At 30.9% G+C, this 13,084-nt stretch overlaps 2 protein-coding genes across 2 annotated transcripts; one reads left to right on the top strand and one right to left on the bottom strand.

The window, feature by feature from the left end:
• The first annotated feature begins 2,959 nt into the window (after positions 1 to 2,959).
• LOC124930728 lies at positions 2,960 to 3,766 on the top strand. The gene has a single exon (XM_047471074.1). The coding sequence runs from the start codon at positions 3,022 to 3,024 to the stop codon at positions 3,445 to 3,447; it is 426 nt and encodes a 141-aa protein (XP_047327030.1). The 5' UTR covers positions 2,960 to 3,021; the 3' UTR covers positions 3,448 to 3,766.
• Positions 3,767 to 3,837: 71 nt separating this feature from the next.
• On the bottom strand, positions 3,838 to 5,643 carry LOC124930727 (sugar transport protein 7). The gene is made up of 3 exons (XM_047471073.1): positions 5,455 to 5,643; positions 5,058 to 5,377; positions 3,838 to 4,979 (listed from the first exon to the last, which is right to left on the bottom strand). Exons 1-3 carry the CDS (start codon positions 5,597 to 5,599, stop codon positions 3,939 to 3,941), a joined length of 1,506 nt encoding a protein of 501 aa, XP_047327029.1. The 5' UTR covers positions 5,600 to 5,643; the 3' UTR covers positions 3,838 to 3,938.
• Positions 5,644 to 13,084: the final 7,441 nt, after the last annotated feature.

The raw sequence follows: 13,084 nt of genomic DNA, 5'->3' as shown, positions 1-13,084 counted from the left end.
GATAGATGTATGAAAAAATGCATGATTATTGTGAGTCGTATGTGTTATAAAAAAAGTTGAGACAGTTTCTCATCTACTTTTACATTGTCACGTTGTTGTAAGTATATAGAGTCTTTTGTGGAATTTGACTGGAATACAATGAGTTATGCCGGAAACTGTTAGTGGCTATTGAGAGACATGAATTGGAGCGACTAAAAATACGAGACTTAGAAGATGGGTCTCTATCTCTATCTCTATAACTTTCTGGTGAATTATTTGGTTGGAAAGAAATCGGAGAATTTGTAACAACGAAAGTAGGCCGTTAAGATTATTCACAATGTTATTATCATGACGATGTCAGAGATTAAATCCGTAAAATCTGTGAATTCGTGTTGAGATCTTATTGCCTTTCTTGAAGATATTCGAGTCAATTAATTATTATAATGTAATAAATTGTTTCATAACTTTCATATTTTTATGGTTGTGTTTAAACGAATTTTTATTAAATGTATCATTTAAAAATAAAAATAAAAATTAACTAACAAATTTTATAAATATACCAAATTCTTAATATTTTGTTTAATAAGAATTTTGTTTGAAATTATTATTACATTGATACTTATTTAACTTTATTTAATTTAATTAATTATTTTAAAATTAGTTTGAAAAAAATAAACTTAGTAGGATAGCTAGTCTTAAGTTTTAGATGATTCATGGCTAACATCTTAGAGCATCTCCAGCGCATGATCTGTGCCCGCATCGGACAGCGTGGAAAAGGGCAGGTCATTGGTTTTTTCATTTTTTGCATTGGAGATAAAAGCAAAAAGAGGGCAGTGCCCTCTATGCCGGTCATGCCCTCTTCTGACTTTTTCATAATTATATAATATAATATATTATATAATATAGGAATATTAGTTATATATTTAATTATAATATTTTTTCCTACTATTTTTATTTTTAAGTAACATTATTATAATAACGTTAAATAAATATATATTCTAAAGTTTTACTATAAAATAGGAATATTAATTATATATTAAATTATAATAATATTAATTATATATTTAATTATAAAAATATTATAATATATTTTAAATTATAAAAATATTTTATATTTTATTATAATATAGAAATATTAATTATATATTCTCAAATTTTCCTATAATATAGGAATATATGTTATATATTCTCAAATTTATTCTTGTAATTGTAAATTAATATATTTTTCTATTAATTATATTAACATGTTTTATATCGTTATAAATTATATCCGTTATAAAATATTTTCTATTAATTATATTAATATGTTTTAAGGGAGAATTTTATAATATATATAATACAGGAATATTATTTATATATTTAATTAATAAATATATATTTTAAATAAATTAATATATTTTTTATTAATTATATTAACACGATCTCAAATTTTCCTATAATATAGGAATATTAGTTATAATATTCCTATATTATAAATTAGTTATTTATTTAAAATAGTATAAATAAAATTTATTATTTAGATAAGAGGGCGGGCGGAAGCATTGAAGTGTTTTGGCCAAGTACAATGTGTGCCCGCTTTCTGCTGATGTGGAATATTGATTTCACAAAATCAGAGGGCAGAGGGCTTGTGCGCTGCTGATGCTCTTACATTATTATTATTATTCTTTTGGGTGATAACCTGGTTTAAGATAAACATGAAAAAATTATTCCCTTTTATTTTGTAAGAAAATAAATTTCCTAATTGTTTGCCTAAAAAATATTAAAATTGATTGAGAAATTCATAAGAGTTATATTCGGGAAATTTGACGAAATAACCCTCATAAAAGGGTTATTTCCAAATTTAGCATAGGCTAGATAATTTTTTTAAATTTAACCTTTTGTCAATGAGAAAAGACCATTTTGCCCCTAAATTAAAAAAATAACATTTTCTCTTTTCTCTTTCCTCTTTCCTTCCCCTTCCGTTTTCTCTCCCAGAGTCCCCTCTCCTCTTTTCATATTTTCGAAACAGGAAGCAACAAACGACCATCATCATCTTCTTCTTCTCCTCTCCTCCTCCGACGAAGCCGAAGGAACCAACTAAGCAACGAACGAACGAAGCAACAGTAAAAACACAATAATCTTGTTTAAAGTTATTATTGAGGTTGAGGGTGAGTTTTCTCCGAGGCAACGAAGGTTGAAATGGAAGAATGGTTTAGGGTTTTAGTGTTTAGTGTTTGGGTTTAGGTTTATGTTTAGGTTTATTGGTTGACTGAATCGTTTTGGGTTTAAAATGCATCTGTCGAAGGCTGTTGCAGGTTGTCGAAGGCGAATTCGCATCTGTCGCAGACGACAGATGCGCATTCATCTGCGACAGATGCGCATTTGTCTGCGACAGATGCGCATTCGTCTGCGACAGCCTGCAACAGCTTTCAACATATGCATTTTCAACCTTCGTTCGTTCGTTGTTTCGGAGAAAACTCACTTACAACCTCAACCTTCGTTCGTTCTGCTTTTTTCCGTCGTCGGAGGCCGGATAGTCGTCGGGGGAGAGGAGAAGAAGAAGAAGATGATGATGGTGACTTCGTTCTGAGTTGCTTCGTTGGTTCTTTCGGCTTCGTTGTCGGGGGAGAGGAGAAGAAGAAGAAGAAGATGGTGGCGTTGGTTCCTTCAGCTTCGTCGTCATCGGTCTTCGGGGGTAGGGGAAGTTGAAAAGAGAAAGGAATGGAAAGGAGAAGGAAAGGGAAAAGAAAAAGGAAATTAATATATTTTTTTTAAATAAAGGACAAAAATGACATTTTACCTTGGTAAAAGATTAAAAATGAAAAAATTAGTAAAGACATGCTATATATGTAATAACCCTCTTAGGAGGGTTATTTCATTAAATTTCCCGTTATATTCGGATTCAAATTCGAATAAGTATTTTCAAATAAAGAAAGTATAAATTATCCTACTTTGGCGGTTTGTTCGTAGCAATATCTCCTTCTATGGCGGTTTTCTCATCTTTTATAATAATAACCTCCTCCCTCCCTCCCTCCCCTGAGCTCTCATTCTTCACGTCGCGTTATGGCCAGGACAGCGTTTCTCCGCCCTAATCGCTTACGCGCTGAACTCCGTCAATCTTCTCCCATAAGACCCTGCCGGAACCCTAACCCTAACTCCTATCAATCACGCTATCAGAAGAGGAGCCCCGCCGAGTCTCTCGATCGTTCATGGCTCCATGGTGGGACGATGGTCGTCAAGCTCCCATCTAAAGATCTCGTCATGGGTCAGGTGAAGATTCTGAAGCGTGGGGAGAAATTGGAATCAGGGGAGGAAGAATTTGTATCGTGTTTGGATCCTGAAACAGAGACAACACAGAATCAGATTAAGGTCTTCGAATCGGATATGATTTACGCAGGATCTATTGGGATTCTATCCTCTCCCCCGCCGAGTTCTCTTCCATTACCCACGTTCTTGTCGAAGAAGTCCAGTCGCCTCGGTCTTCTGTGATTTTTGATCACTCAGTTGTTCATGGAAATCGATTATTTGGATTGAATTGAGATGAGTTCCTTGTTGGAGGACGTCCTTGCTTTTCTCTTCAAGTGGAAGTCGGAGTTGAAGCACATGAACCCTTGGAAACGAAGTACTAATCGACATTTTACTCTATTGCAAGGTGAACTGCAGGGTTATTTTGCTAATGGTGATCTGAGTAAAGATGATAGAATTGATAGGTACTAGTTTTTGAAATTTGCTTGAATGTGAGCATATTAATAGTGATGTTTTGATAACTTTTTGAACTTTATATAATAAATTATGATTATGTTCTTTACCCCGAAACTTTCGCAAAATGATATAAATGATAGTCTTTAAGCTCAAAGTATTAAAGAAATTGATAACTCATTACAGACAAATCAACTCAGAATGGTTTAATTTTAGCTAACTTAACTTACCATGATAATATTGAGTTATTGTCATCAACACTTGGGTATCTATCTCTCTATTTAGGTTCTAGGCACAATCCTTTTCCAGAACCAATGTTTCCTCCACAAGAAGACCATCTCTTCTATGGGGACTCCCTTTGTTTCGGGCAGGAAAAACCAGACAAAGACTGTCATTAATACGATCCAGCCAGCGAAGAAAAGGAAGATCCCAAATTTTAAGGCACACAAGAGTGAAAGAAAAGATTGGCCTATAACAAACGTGAAGAAAAGGTTAACAGCTACAGTTATGCTCTGTCCGGCTGATCTTATCTCCAATGGGAAGATCTCGCTTGGCACCGTCCATCCAAGTGGACCCCAAGACCATCCAAACGCCGCCACAAAGAGACAGATAACAACCACCACCAAAATCGAGAACCCTTTCGATAGCTCTTTGTTGCTTCTGAACTCAACCCCCAAGATTACTGCTACAATCACCTGACAAATGATCATTTGTATACCTCCACAAATGAGCAGTTTTCTTCTACCCCATTTATCAACAGTAGCAATCGAGACTAGGGTCGACGAGGCAAGAACTGCTCCGGTCAATGCTGATGAGTAAAGCGAAGCCTTTCCTCCAAATCCCATACTCTGAAACAAAACTGGCGCGTAAAAAAGAATTGAATTGATTCCTGTGAGAATCTGGAATGTAGGCATGAGAATCGCCATAACCAACTCAGGTCTGTTCCTTCTCTCCAATATGTTTCTGAATGGATGCTTAACTGAATTTGCTATTTCACTTGCATCAACTATGTCTTGCATTTCTGCATGTATATTGCTGGTTCCTCTAATTTTCTCTAGAACTATTCTTCCTTTCTCGATTAACCCTCTTTCGATTAAGCTATTGGGTGTCTCAGGAAGGAGAATACCTCCAACTGTCATCATGAGAGCCGGTGCAGCTGCCAATCCCAGGGAGACCCTCCATCCCCATGGTCTGATTTTTTCTGTACCAAAATTGATCATGTTTGCAGTGAAGATTCCTAGTGTAGTTGCCAGCTGAAACATCATGTTCAATCCTCCTCGCAGATGATGTGGAGCCATCTCCGATAAGTATACAGGCACCGCCTTCAACCAAAATCATCCCCAATTAGATTAACAAAATTTAATTTTCATAAGAGGTTGAATTTGTTTCTGTTTTTATACCTGGTTTCCAAATCCAATGCCGACACCAAGCATGATTCTTCCTAAAATAAGCATGGTTAGATTCACAGCCGAAGCATCCAAAGTGGCGCCAACTATGAAACTGACACCCCCACATATTATACTTCCTCGACGTCCAAACTTGCTCGTAATCGGAGATGCAACCAATGATGAAACTAAACCAGCAAGATATAGAGAAGAAGTAAATGCCGATAGGCCTTGGTTATTGTACTTGCAATAGTTATTCTCGTGATGATGACTTTTGCTTTTGTATACAGTTGGGAAGAATTTCTGGAGGAATCCATCCATGGATGTCACTCCTCCTGCAAGGAAAAAAAGAAAAAAGAAAGATAACCCATCTGAAAGGTAGCATTGGAGGATGAATTGCGAACACACCCACCTGAAATTCCGATGTCATAACCGAAAATAGAACCGCCGATTGCAGCCACCAAACAGGAAACAATCACGTAAGAGGTAACCTTGCCTTGATATTGATCGGCTCTCTCTTTAGCCACACCAGTTGGACCAAAAGATCCACCTGCCATCTTCAATAGTGTTTCCTTTCTTTCTTTCTTTCTCTGCTCAGAATCAAAGATTAAAGCTTCATTGATTGCTATATTAGTCTTATGGAGGATGGTGGGTGGGTAGTTGAATAATGGATTAGTAATTAGTCTTTTTCTCCATATATAGCTATACAAAAATCCCAGTTGCGTAATTTAATTCCATAAAATAAGGGGGTGGATTGTTTGAGTTTGGATTATCTGAAGATTGATAAATTATTTTGGTGTTTATCTGATAATTTCATTCTTAATTTTGAATCATTTTGTTGATAAAATTGAAATTATCCAAAGTCTGCCAAACAGGGCCAAAGGGTGATGTTTACTTCTCACTGATTTCCATGTTCAACCAATAAATAGTCCTCGAATTGCAAAAAATAAGCCACGTGGATCATTGGAGAGAGGGGATAGAGACAAACCAAAGTTTGATTTTGTCAATCTCTTTTGTTTTTCAAAATTGAAAAGTGAATAATCTTCTTTGTATTTGATTTGGGAAATAAGATAAAAAAAACTATATAAAACAATTTAGAAGAAAAAAAGGGTGAATAATTACATCACAAGTTGTTTTGGTTTTAAATTCAGAAAGGGATAAATTACTTAAAAAGGAATCAAATTAGTTAGTAAGCTTCTGCCATAGAAAAAATTATTTTTTATTTTAATATTTTACATGATCTATACTTTAATTTAAAATATTTTAAAATGGGGAATTGAAACTTTTTGACTTTTATATCTTAATAAAAAAATAATATATTTAAGTCTTATCTTCCAACCTAAAAGAATATAAATATGATCTCTTAATTATTCACTTGCCTATTTCCAAAAAATGATTTTTAGGATAAAATTTAGTTTTTATTTTAAAATCTAAATATTTTATCAATATCAAATTAAATAATTTTATCATTTAAATATCAAAATTACTCTCTAATTAAATTTAGGGAAATGATATAGAGAACGAATTGGGGGAACGAAATGGAATCATTTCCTGTCCTACCCACCTTTCAAACAATTTTTCCCAAACTACCCACCTTTTCATTCACATTCCCAAACTACCCACATTTCTCTCTCTAAATCATTAATCAACCCATTAATTAACTCACTCTCTATCTTAACCTACTAATTAACTCTCTCTCTCTCTATAAACCCATTAATTAATTCCTCTCTCTTTCAACTATTAATTAATATCCTCATTTTTAAACTATTAATTAATTCAATTAAAATATATTATATAAATATTAAAATAAAATAACACATATATTTTATTTTTATTTAAATCTATAAATATAATATATATAGTTCAAATTAAATACATTAAATTAAATAATTTAAATAGCTATTATAAATTAAAATAAAATAGAATACATTACATAAACGGGAACTTGAAATAAAATATATTACATAAACATTAAAATAAAATACATTACATCACAATAAAATACATAACATAAACATTACAATAAAATAAAATACATAATAAATATTAATCACGTTCAATATACAATAAAATGCATATTTTATCTTTATAATTCAATTTTTTTTATATTTGAAACTGCGACGTTTAATTACCTTCAAAATGGTCAAACTTATGGTCAAAGGTCAAGAGAATTATTTGAAACTGTTGAGAAAAAAACATCATCACACAAGATTATTCAATACAATGAACAAAGAGGAGTCTTCGAAATCGTTACTACACAATACAGAACCATAAATGGATATTGGAAGGGTGGTAACAAACATAATGTGGATTTATATAGAGGTTTTTGCTCTTGTGGAAAATGGAGTAGATATCATAAAATTGAATTATAAAGATAAAATATGCATTTTATTGTATATTGAACGTGATTAATATTTATTATGTATTTTATTTTATTGTAATGTTTATGTTATGTATTTTATTGTGATGTAATGTATTTTATTTTAATTTTTATGTAGTATATTTTATTTCAAGTTCCCATTTATGTAATGTATTCTATTTTATTTTAATTTATAATAGCTATTTAAATTATTTAATTTAGTGTATTTAATTTGAACTATATATATTATATTTATAGATTTAAATAAAAATAAAACATATGTGTTATTTTATTTTAATATTTATATAATATATTTTAATTGAATTAATTAATAGTTTAAAAGTGAGGATATTAATTAATAGTTGAAAGAGATAGAGTAGTTAATTAATGAGTTTAGAGAGAGAGGGAGTTAATTAGTGGGTTAAGATAGAGAGTGAGTTAATTAATGGGTTGATTAATGATTTAGAGAGAGAAATGTGGGTAGTTTGGGAATGTGAATGAAAAGGTGGGTAGTTTGGGAAAAATTGTTTGAAATGTGGGTAGGACAGGAAATGGTTCAACGAAATGGGGAGCGAAGCCACCTGGCATGCCATGGAGGAAAGAGAAAAAAATTACATCTCCTCTCTAGCAAACCCTCAGATCATTTCCCGCTCATCAAACAAAACCCTCCTTATTCTTCTTCTTCTTCCATTTTCTTCACCATCGGCACGCTGTTTATCATCTTCTCATTCCATTCTTTAGATTCGTCTTCATTCGCGCCGTCTAGCTTCTTCTCCTTACATTCTTTAGATTCGTCTTCATCCTCGTCGTTTAACTTCTTACTGTTATTGCGTCTTCATCCTCGTCGTCCTTCCGTTCTTTAGTTTCGTCTTCATCCTCGTCGTCTTCTCCTTGCGTTTTATTTAGATTCGTCTTCGTCACTATCCGACTGTCCGATTAACTTCTTTTTCTAATGGTATATCTTCTCTGCCATCATAGCTTACTTTTTTCTTTGTTTTATTGTTCTTCTGTTTGTTTCTTGGATTCACATTTTTTTGTTGTTATGTGATTGTTATGTGTAGGAACCAATATGTAGCTAGAACCTGTATAAAACTGTTAATATTTTTGTTATTTTTAAGAACTTGTATAAAACTGTTAATATTTTTGTTGGTTTGTGTTGTCCTCTGTTTTGTTCTATGTTGTCCCGTGTCTTAAACTATGATGTCCCGTGTCTTAAACTATGTTGTCCCGTGTAAATATTGAAGTTGCTCTAAATGTTAATATTCTGATGTCACTTGTGTTATTGTAATATGTTGTTCCGTGTTTTAAACTATTTTTTTTCGTTTTAATGCGTTTTATCCAATATGCCTTCCTGCATTTTATTAAATATGTTGTCATGTATTACTGTAATATGTTGTTCATGTGTTGTCATGTATTGTTTGTGCTGATTTCTCTTTTTTGTCTTATGTAGCCCTATGGATGAACCATCATCACCATGTAGGCATATATTGGCTGTTTTGAATAGAATGAAAGTGAACCAGGTGCCAGCATATTATATATTGGACCGTTGGCGTAAAGACTTGAAGAGCGGTTACCAAATATTCACCAACATCTATGATTCGGATGTGGTCCCGACATCTTTTAAAAACCTGTGTAAAATTTTTAATATTTTTGTTGTTTTGTGTTGTCCTCTGTTTTGTTTTATGTTGTCCCGTGTCTTAAACTATGATGTCTCGTGTCCTAAACTAAGTTGTCCTGTATTTTTATACACTGGTGTCATGTGTTGTAAATATTTAAGTTACTCGAGTGTTAATATTCTATTGTCAGTTGTATTATTGTAATATGTTGTTCCGTGTTTTAAACTATATTTTCATGTGTTTTATCCAATATGTTGTCCGGTATTACTGTAATAAGTTATTAATGTGTTGTCATGTATTCTTTGTGTTGATTTCTCTTTTTTGTATTATTGTGTAGCCCTATGGATGAAGCACCATCACAATGTACCGAAGACAAAATTCCAAAGGTTGGGATGTCGTTAGTGTCGAAAATTATGTCGTCATTTGTCCAATACTATGTTGTCCCGTGTCTTATACCATGTTGTACTTTATTTTGTAATATGTTGTCATGTGTTTATTATTATGTTGTCCTGAGTACATAAATATTGTATTTCTACAACAAGTAATTGTTAAGTACGATTTGTTGTTTCACATTAAAGCGTTAAGTACAAATTGTTGCTTCACAACAAGTAAATGTTTTAATTCTACTAACATGAAACCATTACATTAATGTTTCGGATAATTTGGTTTCATACAACTTTATGATCTTGTATGTTAAGTTCATCCGATAATTCTTAGGCTCAGGTTGTATTGTTTTTGATGGAGTTGTGGTATTGGATTTAGAAGCAGCCTTCGCAAGCACTAGTAGGGGGTCAGAGGGAGCAACATTCTTCTTGATAATCTTCCTGTTATATACCACCCCACTAAATTTTCTGCAAAATAAAAAAGAAGACACTATTATTGTAATCGACAGGACAACATAACTAAAAACACAGGACAACATAACTAAAAACACATGACAACATAGTCTAACACACAATACAACAAAATATTAACAGTTTAAGCTTAATATTTACCAACAATGGACAACATAGTATATGAAAACAGTACAACAACGATAAGTTCATATTACCTTTCATCTCTATCTGAAGATTTCCTTTTACCTAAAGTCTTACTGTTCTTCTCTGTCATTGTTGACATACTTACTGTAACAATAACCAAATGCTAATTAGTAACAAAACATTTTATAGATAGGAGAAGAAGAAGTTGAATAACGTTTTAAGAAGAAGAAGTTGATTAACGTTTGAAAAAGAAGTTGAATAAAAGAAGCAGATAAGCGGATACCGGTTGAAGAGCAGCAGATATTTAGGATTAGTGTTTGAGTAAATTTCGTTTGAAGATCAACAGATACTTAGGATTAGGGTTTGAGTGGATTTTGTTTGAATAGCAGTAGATACTTAGAGTTAGGGTTTGAGCGGAGATAGATTGAAGAGAGGGAGAGTTTTAGAGGAGATGAAAGACAGTTTGAGCTTTGAGCGGAGATGAGAGGTCGTTGCCGTTTGAACTTTGAGAGGAGATAGATTGAAGAGAGATAAAGTTTAAGAGGAAATGAGAGGGTTTAAAATGAGGGGGAATTATCCTACGTGGAAAAAAAACAAAAAAAAAATTATTTTTTAACCTACGTGTCCTACCACTGGGATTCGCTGAGGGATTCGTTCCTCCAGTTTAGTTTCCCGTATCATAAAATTCAATATAAATTCAACTTAACCCACTGTATTATCTAATATAATATTTAAATTTTAAATAATTTAAATAAATAAATAATTATACTAAAAAATAAAATTAATATATTTAACTAACAAATATTAATTAATTTATAAATATACCTTATCTCTTATATTTATTTGATTACAATCTAAAATTTATTTTCATTTAAATAAATTATTTAATTTAAAAAAATTATATTAAATAAAAATAAAATTATAACCTAATATATTATCTAATATAAATTTAAATTTTAAATAAATAATTATACTAGAAAATAAAGTTAAATATATTTAAATAAAAATATTAATTAATTTATAAATATATCTCATTTAAATAAAATATTTATAAAAAAAATTATTTAATTTTATTTTGGAATAAACTAACTTTAAACAATTATTCTAAATATATTTTCTTATCTTTTTTTGTTATTATCTTATCAAATTTATTTGATGTAAAATTTTATATTAATTATATTAAATAAAAATATATACACAATATAAATAAAATTATAATATATTATATTATCTTATATAATATTTAAATTATAATAGTAGTGATTTATAAAATTAGTATTTATTTAATTTTTTATTTATGTATTAATAAAAATTAATATTAATATATTTGTAATTTTTTTTATTATATTTTAAAATTTAATTTAATTTAATATAAATTAAATTATTTAATTTATAAAAATATTATTAATTATAAGAGAGAGAGAGAGGAGAGAGAGGGGTATAATTGAAAAAAAAAATAAAAATCTAATTTTTTACTAATTCCATCCAACAAAGTTTTTTTTTATAAAAACCCATCTTTATTTAAAAAAAAAAAAAAAACAAAAGATCAAACAAGCTCTTGAACGATCTTAATAGGGTTTATGGGACAAAACATGTTTTCTATTTTGTGTTTGTAAATAGAGGAAATAGTGAATTTAATCGAAACAATTAAGAATGACATGGTTGTGTGACTTTAAGTAGATTTGAAAAGTTTCTTTTATCCATATGAGATAATTTTATATTTTATTTATCGTATTCATCTATTAAATTCCTTATTCAGGTAGATTCATATTACACACAAAGTTTATATGAATATTCTATCAATTGGGTCAAAACTGCACGTGTAGTGAGTCAGACCTATTTTCAACGTATTTTTTATTTTTTTTCTTAGACACAAGACAGATAACTTTTTGAAAAATATTGTAGGCTACATTTTTGTTTAACAAATGTATTTTTTGTTGATTTTTTTTTTGTCATGACAAACAAAATTCAAAAGAATCACAAACAATTATAATCATTATAAACAAAAACAATTCACAACCACAATAGTATTGTAAGACACTCAGAAAAACGGCCTTAAAATACTCAATCAATCGTTTGTAATGACTTCCCTATTTATTTGTTTGTCTAGTCTTTTCTTATAAGAGTTAACACTGTTACAGAATACAGTGCCTAATGAATATATTGACCTGGGACATTAGAGGTCTCAATCATCCTCTTAGGTGCTCTTTAATTATATTAAGAAGATTATTCATAAGCAGAAAGTTTCAGCTATTGTTATTTTGGAAATGAAAGTCAAGCTTAATAATGTTGATAGGATTTGTTCACTTTGTTTTTATGATGATTGAGAGTTTATGCGCAACACTAATGCAAGAATTAAGCGGATTGGGTGGGTTGGAATTCTAAGTTAGTTGAAGTCAAGAAGATCCATGCTGATGAAGAAGTTATTATGGTGGAAATTAGGGTTAAGCCCAGCAAGTCCCCGGGCTAGGTCAGCCTACTCCACATAGCAGCCTACTAAATAAAATAAAAAATAAATTTTTATAATTTTTTAAACATAAATAAGTCTTGTCTAGTAGTTTGGAAAGAAAACATAAAATTAACATTTTGTTATGAGTTTAAACCTCACAAAAAAATATTTTTTATCATTTTTTTTAGCAATCAAAAATCACGTTTTTTTAGGTTGGGGCATCCTAAACATCGGGTCGGTTCTGGTGGAAATTAAATGCAAGCGTTCCATAGTCCATGGTGACAATTCAGACCGTAACAGAAGCATCTTTGGAGGTGCCTGAAAGATTGGGTTGATGATAGTCAGTTAGGGGTGATTATGGAGGATTTTAATGTATTAGATATGGTGATGAGAGGAGTCCGGTTTATGATGTTACACAAGGGTTGATAGAGGGTTGATTATTAAGAAATGGGTCGTAAAATTCCCAAAAAAATCGCATTCATATTCTTAGTCTTGAGATTTTTGATCATTGTTCAATCAAATTGTCTTGGGATAAGGAAGAAGGAGTGAAACGACTTTTCAAGTTTTTTAACTTCTGAATGAAAAATGTAAGTTTTAAGGTCAATTTTAACCAGATGTGATCTGAACGGATTAATTGT

The sequence above is a fragment of the Impatiens glandulifera genome, chromosome 3 (assembly GCF_907164915.1).
Source record: "Impatiens glandulifera chromosome 3, dImpGla2.1, whole genome shotgun sequence".
Classification (NCBI taxonomy): Eukaryota; Viridiplantae; Streptophyta; class Magnoliopsida; order Ericales; family Balsaminaceae; genus Impatiens; species Impatiens glandulifera.
The sequence above is the reverse complement of the archived record's forward strand: the minus strand, read 5'-3'. Positions and strand labels throughout refer to the sequence as shown.